Here is a 21071-nt window from a genome sequence, read left to right on the forward strand (position 1 = left end):
TTGAAGCTGTTAAACTGCGGCGATCGGCGGTAACCATACCTCCCAACCGTCCCAGGGCAGTCCCGTATTCCAGGCGGTGTCCCCCTGTCCCAGGCGGCCGGATGTACTAATTCTGTCAAACTAAGGCCGGATTCATACGAGCGTGTGCGTTTTGCGCACGCAAAAAACGCGGCGTTTTGCGTGCGCAAAAGGCACTTAGCAGCTCCGTGTCTCATCACCATATGATGCGCGGCTGCATGCTTTTCGCGCAGCCGCGATCATTATGACACTCCGTTTGGATGTTTGTAAACAGAAAATCATGTGGTGCTTTTCTGTTTTCATTCAACCTTTTCACTGCTGTTGCGCGAATCACACGCGTCCCACGGAAGTGCTTCCGTGTGGCATGCGTGATTTTCACGCACCCATTGACTTCAATGGGTGCGTGATGCGCGAAATACGCACAAAGAGCGGACATGTCGTGAGTTTTTCGCAGCGGACTCACGCTGCGTAAAAATCACGCAACTGTCTGCACAGCCCCATAGACTAATATAGGTCCGTGCGACGCCCGTGAAAATCACGAGCGTTGCACAGACGTATATCCCGTTCGTTTGAATAAGCCCTAATTCTGAAGCAGGTAACCATCAGCTCCCTGTTTCAGAATTAGTTCAGAGTGGAGGAGCAGATGGAGCTCCTCCGCTCGCCGAGTACTCCTCAGGCACAGCGTTACTGTAAGCGCTGGGCTCAGGGAAGCCCTTGATGTTACTGTCCATATGTGGACAGTGACGTCAGTGGCTGCTCTTGGAGCAGAATCCCAGGCCAGAGTCGGCAACGGGGATTGTGCTCAAGGAGTAGCCACTGACGTCACTGTTCATATATGAACAGTACCGTCAAGGGCTTCCCCGAGCACAGCGCTTACAGTAGCGCTGTGCCTGAGGAGTACTCGGCGAGCGGAGGAGCTCCATCTGCTCCTCTGCTCTGAACTAATTCTGAAACGGAGCTGATGGTTACCTGCTTCAGAATTAGTGGCTACTCCTTGAGCGGAATCCCCATTGCCGATGATCTGGCCAGGGATTCCGCTCTTAGAGGAAACCCCTGGGGCTACTGTCCATATATGGACATTGATGTCAGTGGCTCCTCCTGGAGCGGAATCCCTGGCCAGAGTCGGCAACGGGGATTCCGCTCAAGGAGTAGCCACTGACGTCACGGTCCATATATGGACAGTACCGTCGTGCACAGCGCTTACAGTAGCGCTGTGCCCGGGGAGTCATCGGTGAGCGGAGGAGCTCCATCTGCTCCTCCGCTCTGAACTAATTCTGAAGCATGGAGCTGATGGTACCCTGCTTCAGAATTAGTGGCTGCTCCTTGAGCGGAATTCCCATTGCCGATGATCTGGCCGGGGATTCCGCTCCTAGAGGAAACCCTTGAGGTCACTGTCTATATTTGGACATTAACGTCAGTGGCTCCTCCTGGAGCGGAATCCCCAGCCAGAGTCGGCAATGGGGATTCCGCTAAAGGAGTAGCCACTGATGTCACTGTCCATATATGGACAGTGACATCATGGCTTCCCTCTAGGAGCGGAATCCCAGGCCTATGCTCTGGCTGGGGATTCCGCTCCTAGAGGGAGTCCCAATGGCGCTATCTACAGGGGGGGGGGGGGCTGCCGCTATCTTCATGGTGGTGTGGCATTATCTGCATGGACATTCTGGCACTATATAGGGGCACTATCTACAGGGGACACCGTGGCGCTAGGTACATGGGCACTATATACATGGGCACTGTGTCACTATCTGCAAGGACACTGGCACTATGGGCAGCTAAGGGGCATTATACTGTATTGGGCAGCAAGGGGGGCATTATGCTGTATGGGGAAATTTGGGCATTATACTGCATGGGGGCATCTGTATGGGCATTATACTGCATGGGGGAATATGTGTGGGCATTATACTGTATGAGGGCATCTGTGTTGACTTTATACTGTATGGTGGCAGCTATGGGGCATTATACTGTATGGTGGTACCGTAGCTATGGGGGCATTATACTGTGTGGGGGCAGCTATTTGGTATTATACTGTGTGGGAGGCACTGTGGGAGCATGATACTGTGTGGGCTGAATCAGGTGTATATGGGCAGGGATTGGGTGGGATTAGAGGCGTGGTTTAAAACAAAAAAAATTGACGCAGTACGCGTGCCGCATCAGTCGTCCCTCTTTGTGATTCTTGAAAGCTGGGAGGAATGCGGTAACTGTCATCGCCGCCGGTGCAGCGGGATGACAGCTGTATATTAAAGCTGACACCCGCTGAAGATGAAGCGCACACAGCTCCTGTGCCTGCTTCATCTTCATGACGAGTCAGGTACGTCGGATTGCAGTAAGTACCTTGCAATGCCGACGTACCAGACCCATCATTTTGCGGGAAGGGGTTAAATAACGGTTGAAAATCAGAGGCTGTTTTCCCTTTTACGGACGTTTTTAGTTTGCCGTGGAGCGGGGGGTTGTATGGCACAATCTACAGGGGGGGCTGTATGGCACAATCTACAGGGGGGGCTGTATGGCACAATCTACAGGGTGGCACTATGTACAAGGGTGGTTAGTGTGGCACCCAGGGGAAGGGGGCACAGTCAAAAATTTGCTATGGAGCCCAGTATTTCCTAGTTACGCCCATGGCCCTAAGGTCCCAGGGAAAGTGTAGACAAACCGTACATGCAGTAACTTTCATTGTCCACAAGGTGTCATAATAACAGAAGAATTCAGCCTTTTCAAGGATATTTGTATTGCTAGCAGCTGTCATGCAGCGGATCAAGTATGTTAGGTTAAGGCCTTGACGTGGCTGCCATGCAGCCGACAGCCGCGAAGGCACTCGGTTCAGCACGGTTGTCAAATTGCTCGTTAACGGACCCGCATTTCTGATGGTAAAACAGCTGTTTACCTGCAAAATTGTGCAGCCATAAAAGGTATATTCAGTAATGGGCGCACAATTTTGCTGGTAAACAGCCGTTAAACTCACAACAACGCACGGCAATTAATGAGCAACTTGAGTTATTGCGGTTTTATTTTTAGGTGCCATTTTTCCCATTGCAAATCATGTGATTTAAAGATCATGGGATGCAAACATTCGTCTTTGCAACTTGTCATTCATTCTGAAAAGACGCCACAAAAAACGCTATAAAAAAAAGTTCCTCACAGGAAGGCTCCCTGGCAACTTGACCCGGCTACCCTCTCAGCACGCAGGGAGGCTCCTGACAACGTCTACATGCCATTACAGCTACTCCTCCAGGGCCGTAGCCGACACACTGAACTATAATTTGTGAGAACAGCCGCCATTAAATACTTAAGCCCTGGCCCGTGGGAGTTACGCGGCTTCCATATGCTAATTGCACCCCCTGGCGCATAAAATACACTAAAAGATGGCGCCTGAGCCGTTCTTCCCAACGCCTATACCTTAGCAACGCACTTCAATAATTTAAAGTGAACCACAATTTCTTGCCATTTCAAACACTTTACAAGCACATACATGAATAATATAGTGTATGTATCAGATATCAATCCCCATGTATTTGCTAGTAGTAAATTCTGTGTAACTGCATAACATGAGCCGCACCTTGTTATTCACCATGTCATACTGCATAGAATAAAGGTGGTTAAAGAAGGTAAATAAACACTGTTAGTGCACACAGATAACATCCTATATGCGAGCAAAACCTTGTAAAACCTGCTACACTAAGATCTTTATAGCTACGGCCTTCAATTCTATACAGTACAGTATGAGGAGACAGATCACGTGCGGAATAGGCGGAAGTCTCATTGATAGGGCCCCCACTGATCAGCCATTTATGGCGTATCTTATGGATATGCCCTCAATATCACTACTACCTTTTATTGGCTACAGTGGTCACGTGGATGTACGACGTCATCGCTGCAAGAAAAGTAATCAAAGGCCGCCAGGACTGCAAGGACCCATTATCCACTTTACCTGCCCAGGACCTTAACCATCCTTCTTTGAATCAACACACCAACACCTTCTTTATGGAAATGTGGAAGTGGCCACAGCTTTATTATTATTTACAACCATCGGCATGAAGACATATATATATTTATTTATTTCCTCTCCTCCTGAAATGCCGATGCTCCCTGTCTCCATCAGGCATGTAGGGTGCTACCTCCGTCTTCATCTGCCGTACTTTCCGCCAGCTGTGACATCTACGAAAAAACCAGAAAAACGCCAGAACAAGAATATAACCGTAGAAAAAATTTATTAAAAAACAAAACCAAAACCACCAGGGGAGGGAGGGCGGGTGTTTCTTCCACTGCAGCTTGAAGGTAAGAGGGCTTCCTGCTCCAAACCTCTGCCTTATATCTTCTTAACCACGCCCCTCTTACCCCTTGTTGACCAATCCTGATCCTGGGCATTATTTTAAACCGTTCCATCCTTTCTTAACCCCTTGCAGTCCCTGACACTCTCCCTAGGCGCTTCAGTGTCTACAAGACTGCAAGGACCCATTATCCACTTTACCTGCCCAGGACCTTAACCATCCTTCTTTGAATCAACACACCAACACCTTCTTTATGCAAATGTGGAAGTGGCCACAGCTTTATTATTATTTACAACCATCGGCATGAAGACATATATATATTTATTTATTTCCTCTCCTCCTGAAATGCCGATGCTCCCTGTCTCCATCAGGCATGTAGGGTGCTACCTCCGTCTTCATCTGCCGTACTTTCCGCCAAGAAGGGGGAACTGAGAAACCTACTCAGTCCCCCGACCACCCCCACCAAGCAACGCCAGCCCTCTCTCGGCACCATCCAAGAGATCCAATAAAAAGATATCGAGCCCGATATCATTCAGATGCACTCCATCCGGTGCCAGCAGATCTGCATTATCCCCCTCCAGGGATTGGTGTCGCAACCCGATCCCCCCTATAGAGCGAATGAACCGCGACACCCGCACATTAATTAACCTGCGCACTCTCTCCAAAGCTGCCATATTCCTCGCTCCTCGCCACACCGTGCGCGCCACTATTTCGGACCAAACTATCACGCAACGGGCGAACAGATCCCGAAAACGCGCCAAATCAGTTCGTATAATTGACAATAACTCAGCCATTTTCACTTGGCCGATATCATTTCCACCCGCATGGATGATTAGGACAACAGGTCCGTACGTGTGCCTTGTAACTGCCACTACTTCTGGCAGTAACTGCACCCACCGTAATCCCCGGACACCTCTCCAATGGACGTCGGCCTGTGCGAGGCCCAAATTCGGACCTAATGGCCTTCGACCCGCTCGAACCGCTGCCCAATGCACATACGAATGCCCCAAGATCCACACTTGGGGGCGCCGCAACCCTAACAAAGAAATTAAGCTACATTCCGGTCAAATGAAAATTACAGGCAGGGTTAACATAACACTCCATATAACAGGAAGGAAAACAGGGGGGGGGGGGAAGGGGAGGGGGGGAAGGGGAGGGGGCGACCTTTCTTATGAAAACTTCCAGCTTACACCATCTTTAAAACCAGATCAGGTCGCACATATGACTTATAGCTATTAGAGCGCCATCTACCCAGACTCATGATAGCCGCTGAATCCAAACCCAAGGCATCCGCCTCAGTTGCCGCACCTATCCTAAATGAATGTGTACCAAACTCGCCCGGCGGCAAACCTAGATACTTCAAGCCGGCCTTAAAAATCGCCTCAAATTGAAAACGCGACATCGCGGATCCATCCTGATGGATCAAGAATTGCGTCCCGGGCACTCGGACCAACACGAATTCCTGGACCCATTTTACCGGGCAATACTGCCCCCCAATCCTCCCAATCGACAGCCAAGCCCCCTTTCCTACCACATCAGTCTTTGACCTCCGCACACAGACCCTGAGAGAATCTCCCAACGTTACTACATCCGATCCGAGAAGACCACCGCTCGCACTTACTCTGTGCGGAACCAGCTCACTAACTCGCAAAGCGGCAAAGAAAGCCAACGAAAACGCCGCGCCGAACAAGGACACTTCATATTCATCCCGACACACAAAACATAAAACGGCTAGAAGCCGACCCAAAAGTGAAAAAGATACTGGCCGCCTCGTGTCCCTTGAACACGCCTCTTTTTTCCACCCTTTTAAAGACTGCCGAACTACAAATTCTTTTGTAACATCTCTGCATCCCCACAATTTTAACATAAAGGCCACTCCTGCTAAAAACTTGCTCGCCGTGGCCGCACTACCCCCTTCCTGACGTATTTGTACCAAACTTGCTATCGTAACGTCCAGGTGACACCCCTCCTGTGATGGGAAGTCATTCCCCGCAATCTCCAACCACCGATCCCACGCTCTGCAATGACTCTTCCAAGTCGCCGGTACCACCGAACCCCTCAACAGTCTCATAAGTTGTCCTCGACCAGGGCCCATAAGTGAAGGGGGGGGACACCCCTTCTGCCAAAGCTGCCGGGTGCAATTCCCGAAACCGGGACATCTGTGAACGAGACAAAGCATCAGCCATCACATTACTGACACCCGGGACATGTTTTGCACGAAACCACACATTCAAACGCAAACACTTCAAAACCAACCGTCTTAATAAAGCTAATACCGGCAACGAACTAGACGACAACCCGTTCACCGCATGCACCACCGCCATGTTGTCTGTCCAAAATACAATCCTCTTATTCACCATCACGCTACCCCATAACTCTATTGCAACTATAATAGGAAACAATTCCAATAGCGTTAAATTACGTAAGACTCCCAAATCACTCCAATGCAAGGGCCAAGGGGATCTACACCAACTTCGGCCCAAAATTGCTCCAAAACCATCACTTCCGGCTGCATCCGTAAATAATTCCAAGTCTACATTAGACAACTCAGCGTCCTGACACACCGACCTCCCGTTAAACGAACTCAAAAAGGAATGCCAGACAAACAAATCCTTCCTCATACAAGAGGTTACCCTGATAAAATGATTTGGCTTCGAGATACCTCTAGTGGCTAAAGACAAACGCCTAGAAAAAACACGACCCATTGGAATTATACGACAAGCAAACACCAGCAATCCCATTAACGACTAACTGTTTTAACGTCACTTTTTTCGACCCCATGACCTGGTCAACCTGCGTCACTAGCCTTGCCAATTTATCATCCGGCAACCGAAAAATCATCCGCTCGCTATCTATTTCGATACCCAAAAATGACAAAACCGTTACAGGACCTTCCGTCTTATCCTCGGAAATAGGTACCCCGAAACGCGACATCACCTGTCGAAACACTCTCAGCAACGTGCTGCACAACCCAGAGCCCCCCGGGCCCACAAAAAGAAAATCATCCAGATAATGAATGACCGAGTCACAACCAGACTCCAAACGAACTACCCACTCTAAAAATGACGCAAACATCTCAAAGTAACTGCATGATATTGAACAACCCATGGGAAGGCACATATCCACGTAAAACCCTTTGTCTAAACAACAACCCAGCAGGTGAAAACACTCCGGATGAACCGGCAGCAAACGAAAGGCCGCTTCAATATCAGATTTGGCTAACAACGCCCCTTGTCCAGCCGCCTGTACCAACCTTACTGCAACATCAAAAGACGTATACGAAACCGCCGCCTCCGCCCTAGAAATACCGTCATTAACAGAACCATCGCGAGGAAAAGAAAGGTGATGAATCAGCCTAAACTTTCCTCGTTCCTTCTTTGGAACTAAACCAAGGGGGGAAACTCGCAGATTCGTATACGGCGGCTCGCTGAATGGACCTGCCATTCTTCCTAATTCCACTTCTTTAGCTAATTTTAACCGCGCAATGCCCACATTCTCATTGATCGACTTCAAATTGTCAGCCAATGACAATGTCGCAGAATATTCAAAAGGAATCTCAAAACCAAACGAAAACCCGTTAGTGAGCACCTCTGCTTCCCGCCTCCTGTGGTACCGCTCTAACCATGGGCCCATCTCGAGCACGTTCACCGGCGTTCTCCGCTGCGCCGGAAGGAGGTGCCTTGACCGGCTGCTTACCTCTCCGGAAACACCGGAGCGCCGAATGAGCGCCCCCACAGATGGAGCATTCATGTCGAAATTTGCACGTGGCAAAGAAACGACAGTGGCCCTCATTGTAGAGCCAACAGGCACCTGTGGGCCTAGCGGCCGCAACTCCAGGGGCGGGGCCCGGTGCTGCGGCCGCACTGGGAAAGGGGCGTTGTTGCCTACTCCCTTGCGCTAAAATAAGCTGCAACCACACGTCCGTTGCCTTCGTCGCCCAACTAATATCAGGCGACAAAGCCAAACGTCGCCGAAATTCTTCATCATATCGCCACCAGGCCGCACCACCGTGCAGCCTGTGGGCGCTGAAAATTGTGTCAAAATAGACAAACAACTCGGCCCCTTTCCCAGGATAGCGTTGGCAAATAACATGAGCCAGTGTAGCGTAACACTGTACCCAGTTGCCAAATGTTTTCGCTACTTTTGCTTTCCTATCCGAACCTCTCTCAAAGCCCCGCTCCTTGTCGACAGTCACCTGCTCCACCGAGACCAAGGACCAAATATCCACAAATTCATTCCTCCAAATCTTGTCCTTGACCTCAGCTGACAAATGAGTCCCGAGAGGAGCAACTCCACAAAACAATGAATCTCTAAACGTCAAACTAGCTAAAGCATTCTCTTTCTCAGACGGGGGCATAGCTCCCTCTGGTGGCACAGAGGGACACGACGTTCCCTCATTCACTTTCAACCCAGCCACCACGGCTTTTAAAACAGAAATCAAATCCGCACCCGCTGCATTAGGTTTATTAAGCCATGCGTCACCGCAGGCCGACTCACCGCTCCGAGGTCCCACCGACTCCAGAGGGTCCTTCAGCCACTTGCCGCGGCACTGGAACCACGGCCTGCACCTCCTCCACCGGCCCGGCGGGAGGTACAACCTGGGACAGCTGCTCCTGATCCACCGACAAGCTCTGCACCTCCCGGCGTCGACTGCGTCTCTGCGGCCGTGAGGATCTCCTCGACGACCTCCTCCATGATCCGGATGATGCAGACGAGGAGGAGAAACCATCGCTGGAAGACGAGGAATACCGTCGACCACGCCTCTTCCCGTCACCTGACCTGCGACGTCCATGATGGCCGTGCCGGCGATGTCCACCAGCCCGGCGTTTCCTCCCTCGCCTGGAACGCTCCCTTCTTGGACCTGCAGGAGAGAAAGATGACAAGGCAGGAGAAGGGCAAATAGCATCCAAAACACCCTCACTCCTATCTTTCCTAGCACACTCCCCCCCTGCCCCTGACCCGTGCTGACAGGGGCCCGGGGGGGACCGGGGTGGAGAAGCGACAGGCACCGCAGAAGCCCCCGCCCCCTGGCTGGGCTGCTTGCTCACCGTCCGCCTCCCCGCACCCGCCGCCATCTTCTTTTTTCGTGCGCCGCCATCTTGTGTCCTGGCTGCACTGCGCCTGCCAGGACGTCCCGCCCCTGTTCCCCCCGCCGCCAATTCTGGCTGCGTAGAGAACAGCACGGGGAAAGATGGCGCCGACCCCGGCTGCACACAGGCCCCAGAAGCAAGTCCCAGCTCCTGTGAACATGCCGCATGGTAAGCGACCATGTCGGACCAGTCGCCTGAGTCCGCCATATTCACCCCACTGTCACGATAGTCGGCCGCTGCCTCCGCGCCCGCATCAGCAGCTCGAGGCGGGTTGTACCGTGCCCGTGCCGGTTTAACAGCCGCCCTCTTACCGCCATGGGGAAGGACGCCAGCGCGACGAGTGGACGGGGGGGAGGGGGGCACTATGTCGACCGACGAAGCACCCGTCGACATAGGCCTAGGGGACCTGCTGGGACCACCGCATGACTGTGCAGCAGTCACAGCACCCCTCATAGCAACAGGGCTAGGGCTTAGTCTAACCGGAGGGCGTGTAACGCGCTGCGGCCTACCTCGGGTAGCCGCTCCTGACTGTTCCGTGCCCCGCTCCGCTCCTCGCCTCTCTCCTTCCTCCAACAGGGATTCCAGCCAGGCAGGCCCTTCTGCCGCTACCCGCTGTGCCACCTTCCGCAACAGTTCTTCTGCCATCTTCTTAACGACCACGCTCTGAAACTCCACAGCAGCAGCAAAGGTGTTTCTTCCACTGCAGCTTGAAGGTAAGAGGGCTTCCTGCTCCAAACCTCTGCCTTATATCTTCTTAACCACGCCCCTCTTACCCCTTGTTGACCAATCCTGATCCTGGGCATTATTTTAAACCGTTCCATCCTTTCTTAACCCCTTGCAGTCCCTGACACTCTCCCTAGGCGCTTCAGTGTCTACAAGGACCACCAGATCATCTGCGTTGGAGCGGCGGGAGTTTTAACAGGTGAGTAATGTTTGGTAACATTTTCTGCAGCTACTTTCTTTTCTTAGGCCTTGTACACACTCTGTGAAGATTTCATGCAGATTTTGCATGCACTTTCTTAAAAACCAGAATTGGATCCAGGAGAGGAGCCACTTTAAGGCGTTCCTTTATATTTTTTTTATGTTTAGGTTCCGTTCCTGTTTTTGGCTTACAATAAAAACATGCAAAATCTGCACGGTGTGAACAAGACCTAATACTCTTGGACTACCCCTTTTAATATGGTTTTTGTTTTATTTAGAACTTGCCCTTTAAACAGTTGCTAAGGTGCATGATTTTCAATGAAGATTACTGACATTTATAAAAGAATGAGCTGTAATCACATGACCAGCAAGTAAAAAGTCATAATAGACAAGTTGTGGGTCCAGCCTCGGGCCATGAACAGCTGTTATGTGGTGACTGGTATTGTGATGATCATGTGCTGGGCACGCCAGTTATACAAGCAATTCACATACACAGCTCATTGAGCTGGCACCTACCGGGATGAATACCACAAATGTTATTTACAGAGGATTTCCCGTACTTACTGTTAACCTTCATAAGGGGGATGTATTAAAACTATGGAGAACATTTCTAAAATTCTGTCACTTTTTGGATGTAGTTCGTGCACCAAATTTATTTTTTTTTAAAAAGCACGTGATGTGGACATTATAAGGCCTCATGCGCTGAGCAGTCTTATGGATTTGTGTTGTACAGTTCCCTAATACGGGGCTCATAGCATGCAATGGCATACTATGGAGGTATTCAAAGCATTAGATCAGACGGCGGCACATGGAGGGCTTATGGGTCGGAAATATAGACCTATATCCACAAATGTGCATGTACAGCTAAATAGCACATGTAAAGCTAAAAACATTCCTTTATGCTCTGTTCACACCTGCGTCGGGGTTTCGATCTATAATGGAAACTACGATGCAGTTCCGGATCTGCCCTTTGACAGATAAAGCCCAACTTACTATGGAGATCCACGGGGACCCTTGTGGCATCTGTCATTAGGAAAAAAAGCAATATTCTTCCCGACATATCTGATATAATCCAGATGTGAGCACAGCCTAAGGCTCTGTTCACACCTGCTTAGGAGGCCTCATTATGTGTTCTGTCGGACGCCGTTGGTTTCCCTCATTCGACGGATCCGGCGGCTCAATTCGTTGTTCTGCTTCTATGACAGAGCAGAACAACTGAAAACGCAGATGTGAACACAGCCTAAGGTCTCTTGCACACGACCGTTGTGCCACTTGGCCGTTTTTGACGGCATCCGAGTGGCACCCAATGGTCTTCACGGACCCATTGACTTTAGCGGGTGAATCGGGTCCATGAAAAATGGACAGCACACTCGGTCGTGTGCATGAGGCGTAAGGCTCCATCGTAGTAGCAGAATAATGAAAAAGCGAAGCAGCCGGATTCGTCACATGACAGAAACCAACAGCGCCTGACAGAACCCATTGACTTTAAAGGGTTCTGCGGGATTCCACCATGGTGCCTGTCGTTTTGCCAGTCAAGATCGCACAGCATGCTGTGCTATTTTGTCCAGTAAAAATTACGGAATCTGCGATTGAACCCCTAAAGGAGCCTCCGACGCATATGTGAATAGAGCCAAACATTTTCCTTGAAAAAAAGGAATACACTTTAATAACCTTAGCAAAACATTACAAACAAGACAATAATACAACAATAGTAATAATTATTATAATACAATCATTGTAAAATTGTTGTAGGAAAGTGTTGCAGACATTTCTCTGCGCTTCAGCATTATACAACGGCTCAAAACAAGTGTCACTGCTAGGATACATATGAGTCCTAAAAATTGGCTAGGCTCTGTTCACATTGCATGGAGGGTATACGTCGGGAATATACAGTAGCATATGTTAGAGTAATTGTATAATTGTCAAAATATCTGCATTATATTCAAGGAGATATGAGATGTGTTACGTCTATGGCCGGGGGTCGTCCTTCTGACTTACCCCTTGACGATCCCGACCATGGACATCTCTCTTCTCAGCATCCGCTCCCTCCAGGGAGACGCCGGCACTCTCTTCCAGGTCCTCGGACCGTGTCCCGCAGGGCGCGCGCGTCCGCGCGAGCATGGCCCTAAAGGGCCAGTATGCGTCCAGCTGTCTAACATCAATTATCAGCCCAAATGGCTGCTGGACTATAATAAGGGGTCCTGCCCACTGGTTCCTTGCCTGAGCGTTGTTGTATACCCTAGTTTGTCTTGCAAATGGTCTCCCAGTGTTTTCCAGTTCCCAGTGTTACCCGTTCCTGCTGCCTGTACCCTGTATCCCGTGCTATCGTATCTACAAGTGAAAGTCAAGTCGTGTCTTCCCGCTTCATTCACGGTGTCACCTGCTGTGAAAGTCAAGTCCTGCGTCCGCTACTGTCTACATTTGTCTCAGGTACTCGTTCTGAACTATAGACATTGTTTTGTACCTTGTTGGCCAGCTGCTACCCCGCTACGCGGTACGGCCCAGTGGGTCCACACCCCGCGCCGTGACAGTATGTATGGAGTTCACTCTAACACATACGTCGGCCATTGGCCACAATGTTAAATGCTTTTTTTTTTAGGGGGCCCACTTTATAGGAAAGTGCAGTCTGCCGTGCTTTACTATTCAACGAAAAAAAAGGTATGCTGGCACAGACCACTCTGATGGACGCGCATACGCTGAGCGTGATGTGAACATTACCTAAAACTCTTCATACAGTGCATTCAGCGGAATGATAGAATCTTACAAACCCCACACCTCTACTCCCAAAGGTATAAGAATAAATAAAAAAATGTTTACACACTTTAAAAGAGTCTATCAACAGGGAAATCTTTTCATTGAAAAGATGGGTGGGAGTGAAGTAATAATAAATATATGTGTTATTAAAGGAAAAAAAAGACAACTTAGACTATGTTCCAACTTGTGGGGTTATTTCCGTTTTTCTGATCTGTCATAAGAGCAGAACAACGAGAATAACAAGCGACAAATTCGTTATACGACAGAAACCAATAGGGTCCGATGGAGCCTATTAACTTTAATGGCTTCCGTCAGGTTTCCATCATGGTTTCCGCCATTTTGCAGGACAAAATAGAGTTGCATGCTGCGCTAATTTGTCCAGTAAAAACAATGGAATCTGCGACGGAGGCCCCTAACAAAACCTCCGACACAGATGTGAACAGGGACTTACAGATTCCTTTTTCCTAGCAAAGCTGCTGCCCCAGCATGTTCCCAGCATCCTTTGTGCTAGTGGCGTTCCCTCTTAGAGGCAATAGTAACATCTCACTGGTTTATATATTAAATATATCACAAAACAAAGATGACAAGAGTTTTTATAAAACAGAGAATCAATAAACATACCAACTAGGGGCACCTAAGGGACCTTTGACATGGACCAATAATCAGGCTGAGCGATCGTTACATTACTGATCATTGCTCCTTTTGAAAGGAGCAAACGAGCACCGATCAACGAGCTGCCACGTTGATTGGTTCTCGTTTTCACGGCCCATATCGGGTAAGAGGACCTTGCTGGGGCTGAATACTTTGACCCTAACCAAAGGTGATTCTATAGGTGAATTGTGCTGCCCAGTTGATTCTTTGCCTGGGTATCACAAGGACCAGACCATTATACAGTACGTTAATATTATCTTCCTTTTTTACCCTTTTTTGGAGTCCTTTCTAAGGTTTTTTCTATGGGGCCCTATAATTTTTGTATACACTCGTCTCTGCGGCTCCTTTCTGGTTCCATGACATTGAGCACGGTATATGTGGGACCATGTTAGATGATAGAAATGCTCCACAGGTACATAGTCCATTAGACATATTGGACAGAATGCAGGCTTCTCATATTTCTGATACTTATACTATCAAAAGAACTGTGGTGCTCTGATATCCTACTGTTGAAACGTGAATAATGCTATAAACTTCTAAAATAATCCCAAATAATAAAACATATAAAATAGCACACACACCACTGTCCAGCAGAACTGACAATCTATCCTGGCAACATGTACTGCTTATCTTATAGCTGTGTCAGCCTGTTCTGCAGAGCGGTATATCTGCGGGAGCAGTAGCTCAATCTGGACCATCACCAACACCCCGCCCTGACACCCACTTCATAAGACAGGGCCGAAAATGCCGATACATGGCTGCTTAGTATATACCATGGCCAGAAAACCCTTAGGGTATGTTCACACGGCAGCGTCCGTAACGGCCGAAGTTTTCTCCTGGAAACAGCCCCGTCATTTCAGCCGTAACGGCATGTGCAGGCGCTTGAACGCCGCGTCCATTACGAACGTAACTGGAAAACGGCTCCATTTACGTCTGAAGAAGTGACATGACACTTCTTTGGCGCGGGCGTCTATTTACGCACCGTCTTTTGACAGTGACGCGTAAATATACGCCTCGTGTGAACAGACAAACGTCAGCCCATTGCTTTCAATGGGCAGATGTTTGTCAACGCTTTCAAGCCGTATTTTCGGACGTAATTCTAGGCGTAAAACGCCCGAATTACGTCCGTAAATAGGCCGTGTGAACATACCCTTAAGGTATGTTCACACGCAGTGACCAGAAACGTCTGAAAATACGGCCGTTTTTTAAGCTGTTTTTCAATGTAGTCAATGAAAAATGCCTCCAAAAATGTCCCAAGAAGTGTGCTGCACTTCTTTTGACGAGCCGTCATTTTACGCGCCGTATTTTGACAGCGACGCGTAAAATAAAGGCTCGTGGGAACAGAACATCGTAATTCCCATTGAAAGCAATGGGCAGATGTTTGTAGGCATTTTAGGGGCGTGTTTTCAGCCGTAATTCGAGGCGTAAAACGCCCGAATTATGTCTGAGATTTAAAGTGTAGCTAAATGTTCGACAAACTTCTGACATGTCATAGTGACATGTCAGAAGTTTGTATTGGTGGGGGTCCGAGCACGGAGACCCCCACCAATCGCTAGAATGAAGCAGCTGAAGTGTTCGTGTGAGCGCTCAGCTGCTTCGTTTCTGTTCGGCTTTTTCCGGGAATAAATGTATCGGAGTGCGGGCTCATAGACTTTCTATTGAGTCCGTACACCGATACATTTATTTCCGGAAAAAGCCGAACAGACACGAAGTGGCTGAGCGCTCGCACGAGACCTTCAGCTGCTTCTTCTAGCGATTAGTGGGGTCTCAGTGCTCGGACCCCCACCAATACAAACTTCTGACATGTCACTATGACATGGCAGAAGTTTGTCAAACGTTTAGCTACACTTTAAACTACTGGTTATGTAGTTACATAAAGAGGTTATATAAGATAATATATGAAGTTACAGGAATGATTTTAATGAGGCCTTAGCTAATATCTGGGGGGCCTCCCCTCCCCTGTGATCTGAATGCTCCCTAATAACGCATATAGGAAAGGGCAGACAACTCCTTTAACAGGTTAAATTTTACATTAAAATAGATCACAAGAAGTTTCATTAAAATAAGTCGTTTCTACCAAAATTTAGCAAAAAGCATCGCATACACTGAGCACTAAAAATGGAAAATCCAGCATTTGCCAGGAGGGCCGCACTTGTACTCTGGTTCGACTATTTTCTTTTTTGCAGACCGCTCCTGTCTGGGAACGTGTATAGTAAGTGCAGACTGTGTGTGTATGCCACAGACAGTTATGTTCTATACAGGTTCCTTGGCAGTCACGGTGTGTAGACAGCCTGCAGGAGCGGCCTATAAGAGGACACCCGTGGATTTCTCGCTTTGTGAGGACCACGTAGGTGCGATTTTAGAGGTGGTCGGGGCTCCTACACAATGCACAAAAGCTTTTGCCTGGAGTATTTCTTTCAGCAAGTCTGGTTGGGACAAGCTTTACAGCCTAATGACATCAGGGGTGGTGGAGTTGGTGGCAGTGCTAACCTCCTTCTACACCCCATTATTAATAGTCAATGTTACTATTCGGACCCCTACTCTAAGAAAAATTGTAAGCCGTTGCCTGTCTTCGCACGTTGCGTAAGCAAAAAAACACGATTTGACCGTGACGTGTGAACACAGCCTGGGTGACAACCTATATGGCCACCATTACAGCTCCCACAATAGTTGTCACCCAGGTTTCTAAGACGTCTTAATGGCAGTGATGCCCTATTCCAATATTGATGCATCACTAAGTAATGCTGCTGTTCAGGTCTCTCGGAAAGCTGAGTGCCGAGCCAACATACTTATTACATAGCATTTACTACAATGAGCATTCCCTAGTAATGGTATTCAGTCTTGTGCCAGTTTCTTAGTGTTCCCCACCCTTGTTATCTCTCTCACACAGGAGTGTACTACATGTTCTCCTAGAAGCTTTGTAAGCGCAGATAACAGAGACATAGGAGTGGTTATATTGGGCTGATATCTGTGGGGGCAGAGACCCCCCCGCACCGTCATTACTTCCATGTGTCAGGCTGCTGATGTGGTTCCTTTTTTACTGACACAGACGTGATAGGGGAGAGGACGCAGAATATCTCCAGAGATCACGGTATATAGAATACATGACAAGTGGTAATATGCCATCAACTGGCAGCAGATTTTTAAAAAAGGCGTAATGCCAGTAAGAACTCAAATTTTATATTTGGGTAGCATGTGAACCATAGGGTCGAGAAGAGAGTCCATGCTTCACCCCCTAGGGTCGGACTGTCCCACCAGGGTAGTAGAGGATCTAACATGCTTTTAGGGCATGCCCAGACGTGGTGGAGTTCTTCCGCCACTGTCCGCATCAATGCCGCACAGAATCTGCGTTGCAGATTCTGTCGCGGCTTTGCCTAAAATAGGCATTAAATTGATGCGGACTGGCCGTTGCGTATTGAGAGGAAGAGGGCTTCCCTTCTCTCTATCAGTGCAGGATAGAGAGAAGGGACAGCCCTTTCCCTAGTAAAAGTAAAAAGAAATTCATACTTACCCGACCGTTGTCTTGGTGACGCGTCCCTCTTTCGCCATCCAGCCCGACCTCCCTGGATGGCGGCTGTCCATGTGACCCCTGCAGCCTGTGATTGACCTGTGATTGGCTGCAGCCGTCGCTTGGACTGAAACGTCATCCTGGGAGGCCGGACTGCAGGAAGAAGCAGGGAGTTCTCGGTAAGTAGGAACTTCTATTTTTTTACAGGTTGATGTATATTGTGATCGGAAGTCACTGTCCAGGGTGCTGAAACAGTTACTGCCAATCGCTTAACTCTTTCAACACCCTGGACAGTGACTAATTTACTGACGTCGCCTAGCAACGCTCCCGTAATTACGGGTGCACACACATAGTCACCCGTAATTACGGGAGCCCCATTGACTACCTCAGTCTGGCTGTAGACCTAGAAATACATAGGTCCAGCCAGAATGAAGAAATGTCATGGTAGTAAAACCAATACGCTCCGAAGCACACATAACATCTGCGGACTTCATTGCGGAAATTTGACTCTCCATTGAAGTCAATGGAGAAATTCCGCAATGAGTCCGCAACAAGTCCGCTACACGTCCGCAACAACCAGTGTATGCTGCGAACACCAAATTCCGCACCGCAGCCTATGCTACGCTGCGGAATTCTCCGCAACGTGTAAACGAACCCTACTAAAAAGCTGTGGAAGGCAATGGAGAAAAGTGTACGCTGCGGATTTCCGCTGCGGACTGTCCGCAGCGGAATTCCAGAGCAATTCCGCCACGTCTGGTCATGCCCTTAGAGTTGGTGAAGGCCAGTGGTGGACAACTCTATCTAAAGCTAAGTAGTCGGCGTCCGCTACGTTTGGCCTCTAATTGGATAATACCAAACTGGGTGAAAGAAATCCTCTATAGTGTTGTATAAATAGTCTTTTTCTGACCGATGCTAGGGTAAGGCCACGTGTAGAGCCACTGTACAGCCAAAGTGCAGCCAAAAACCCCGTTGGCATGTGGTCATACCACAAATTGGCTTCGTTTTACATTGCCTGTTTATGTCCGTGTGGATTTTGCCGGTAAACAGCATTCAAAAACGTTCCGATTTGTGGTAAAACTACATCCCGTTTTGGTTTTGTGCTCGTCTGACCAGCGGCTGCTACGTGTGTGGCCTCATGGGCTGTAGTTGTTCTAAACCTAAATCAGTGAGTGGGATTTCGTCGTTGGAAGCATTATATATTTGGGAATTTTTGCGCTAAGGCTGGGTTCACATTGTGCGTTTTTGTTGCGTTTTCAGTACGGGGCCAAAAGAAACGCATCTGAAAAAAAAGTGTTTTGTTTTTTGTAAAACCTGCGTGATTTTACAAAGTGTTTCAGTTGTAAGCCTATGAGCATTAAATTCAAAAACATATTACAGCTGAAACATTTAAAAAAACGAGTTTTTTTCTTTTTGGAGTGTTTCAAAATGCAACATAGACGCACAATGTGAACCCAGCCTAATACTGCAGAGCAAAACCGATTGGTTATCCATGTGCGTCTGCATGTTGAGTTTAATTGGTAATGGCCAGTGCCAGCCTCACTCTCTAGCTACTTGTTTGGATTTATTCTGATCTGGAATTTATCCACCGGATTATATTAAGGGGCTTAATTGAAAAAAAATAAAAATAACTTCAGGATCAGCTGGCATATGGACAAATTAATGAGATTCACTATTTAGTAGTTTGAGCAACCTTCACTTTTAGGATATGTTCACACGCACGTTTTACGCCTCGAATTACGCCTGGAAAAATGGCTCCATTACGCCTACAAACATCTGCCCATTGCTTTCAATGGGATTTACGTTGTTCTGTTCCCAGGAGGTGTAATTTACGCGTCGCTGTCAAAATACGGTGCGTAAAAAGACGCCCGTGAAAAAGAAGTGCATGTCACTTCTTGGGACGATTTTGGAGCCGTTTTTCATTGACTCCATTGAAACACAGCTCCAATAACATTCGTAAAATACGCCACGAAAAAACGTGAGTAGTTACAAAAACGTCTGAAAATCAGGAGTTGTTTTCTCTGACAACAGCTCCGTATTTTCAGACGTTTTTGGTCACTGCGTGTTAGGGTATGTGCACACGGTAGCAGGCTTTTACGTCTGAAAAGACAGACTGTTTTCAGGAGAAAACAGCTGCCTCGTTTCAGACGTAATTGCTCCTCCTCGCATTTTGCGAGGCTTCTCTGACAGCCGTAAATTTTGAGCTGTGCTTCATTGAGTTCAATGAAGAACGGCTCAAATTACGTCTGAAAGAAGTGTCCTGCATATAATGTATATAAGTGTCCTGCACTTCTTTGACGAGGCTCTATTTTTACGCGTCGTCGTTTGACAGCTGTCAAACGACGACGCGTAAATAACAGGTCGTCTGCACAGTACGTCGGCAAACCCATTCAAATGAATGGGCAGATGTTTGCCGACGTATTGTAGCCTTAGGGTTTGTTCACACGAGGGCGTCCGTAACGGCTGAAATTACGGGGATGTTTCAGCCTGAAAACATCCCCGTAATTTCAGCCGTACCGGCATGTGCAGGCGCTTGAACGCCGCGTCCATTACGGACGTAATTGGTGCTGCTATTCATTGGAGTCAATGAATAACGGCTCCAATTACGGCCAAAGAAGTGACAGGTCACTTCTTTGACACGGGCGTCTATTTACGCGCCGTCTTTTGACAGCGGCGCGTAAATTACGCCTCGTGTGAACAGACAAACGTCTGCCCATTGCTTTCAATGGGCAGATGTTTGTCAACGCTATTGAGGCGCTATTTTCGGACGTAATTCGGGGCAAAAACGCCCGAATTACGTCCGTAATTAGTGCGTGTGAACATACCCTTATTTTTAGATGTAAAACGAGGCATAATACTCCTCGTTTACGTCTGAAAATAGGTCGTGTGAACCCAGCCTAAGGGTATGTTCACACGCTAGACTAAAAACGTCTGAAAATACGGAGCTGTTTTCAGAGAAAACAGCCTCTGATTTTCAGGCGTTTTTGGAGCTTCTTTTAATTTGGAGCTTCTTTTGAGGCGTTTTTCATAGTGTTCAATGGGAAATCAGCTCCAAAAAACGCCTCAAGAAGTGACATGCTACTTCTTTTTACGGAGAGTCTTTTTACGCTACGTTTTTTAAAACAGAGGCGTAAAAAGACGCCCCGTATGAACTAAATGTTGTTTTTCCCATTGATTTCAATGGGCAGATGTTTGTAGGCGTTCAGCTTCCGGTTTTCAGGCATTTTTAGAGGCATAAACGCCTCGAAATACGCCTGAAAACACTGCGTGTGAACATACCCTTAGGGTATGTACACACGGATTATTTTCAGAAGTTTTTCGGGTTGTAAATAGCCGAAAAACTTCAGAAAAATCGGAAGCTGAACGCCTACAAACATCTGCCCATTGATTTCAATGGAAAATACAGCGTTCTGTTCTGACGAGGCGTTTTTTTTACGCGGTCGTTTTAAAAAAAGGCTGCGTAAAATAAACGCCCGCGAAAAAGTAGTGCATGTCACTTCTTGAGCCATTTTTGGAGCCGTTTTTCATTGACTCTATAGAAAGACAGCTCCAAAAATGGCCGTAACAAACGCTATGAAAAACGTGAGTTTGCTTAAAAAAACGGATGAAAATCAGGAGCTGTTTTCCCTTGAAAACAACTCTGTATTTTCAGACGTTTTTTAGTAAGCGTGTGCCCATACCCTTAGGCTGGATTCACACGAGCACATTACGTCCGTAATGGACGGAACGTATTTCGGCGGCAAGTCCCGGACCGAACACACTGCAGGGAGCCGGGCTCCTAGCATCATAGTTATATACGATGCTAGGAGTCCCTGCCTCTCTGCAGGACAACTGTCCCGTACTGTAATCATGTTTTCAGTACGG

General features: G+C 48.1%; 1 protein-coding gene and 1 long non-coding RNA gene across 3 annotated transcripts in view; one reads left to right on the forward strand and one right to left on the reverse strand.

Annotated features, from left to right (window-relative positions):
- Positions 1 to 5313: 5313 nt before the first annotated feature.
- On the reverse strand, positions 5314 to 10187 carry LOC142748274 (uncharacterized). Its single transcript, XM_075855375.1, has 3 exons — positions 9886 to 10187; positions 8784 to 9147; positions 5314 to 6445 (listed from the first exon to the last, which is right to left on the reverse strand). The coding sequence occupies exons 1-3, from the start codon at positions 10019 to 10021 to the stop codon at positions 5473 to 5475; spliced, it is 1473 nt and encodes a 490-aa protein (XP_075711490.1). The 5' UTR covers positions 10022 to 10187; the 3' UTR covers positions 5314 to 5472.
- Positions 10188 to 10229: 42 nt separating this feature from the next.
- The window catches only part of LOC142748275 (uncharacterized), a 46040-nt gene continuing 35198 nt past the window's right edge, over positions 10230 to 21071 (forward strand). Inside the window, exon 1 of one of the 2 annotated variants that reach the window (XR_012882212.1) lies at positions 10230 to 10298. This is a non-coding gene — a long non-coding RNA (uncharacterized LOC142748275). Of the gene's footprint in view, positions 10299 to 16753; positions 16794 to 21071 lie in introns of those variants that run through there. The other variant, XR_012882213.1, reaches the window with a different exon arrangement.

Source organism: Rhinoderma darwinii, chromosome 3 (assembly GCF_050947455.1).
Source record: "Rhinoderma darwinii isolate aRhiDar2 chromosome 3, aRhiDar2.hap1, whole genome shotgun sequence".
NCBI classification, from domain to species: Eukaryota; Metazoa; Chordata; class Amphibia; order Anura; family Rhinodermatidae; genus Rhinoderma; species Rhinoderma darwinii.

Coding starts and splice junctions, on each gene's coding strand:
- LOC142748274 (XM_075855375.1), bottom strand. CDS start 10,021: ATGGCAGAAGAACTGTTGCGGAAGGTGGCACAGCGGGTAGCGGCAGAA. Junction 9,148..9,885: donor GTCAGGAGCGGCTACCCGAG/GTAGGCCGCAGC, acceptor TCTCTCCTGCAG/GTCCAAGAAGGGAGCGTTCC. Junction 6,446..8,783: donor GTCGGTGGGACCTCGGAGCG/GTGAGTCGGCCT, acceptor TCTCGTTCACAG/ATGTCCCGGTTTCGGGAATT.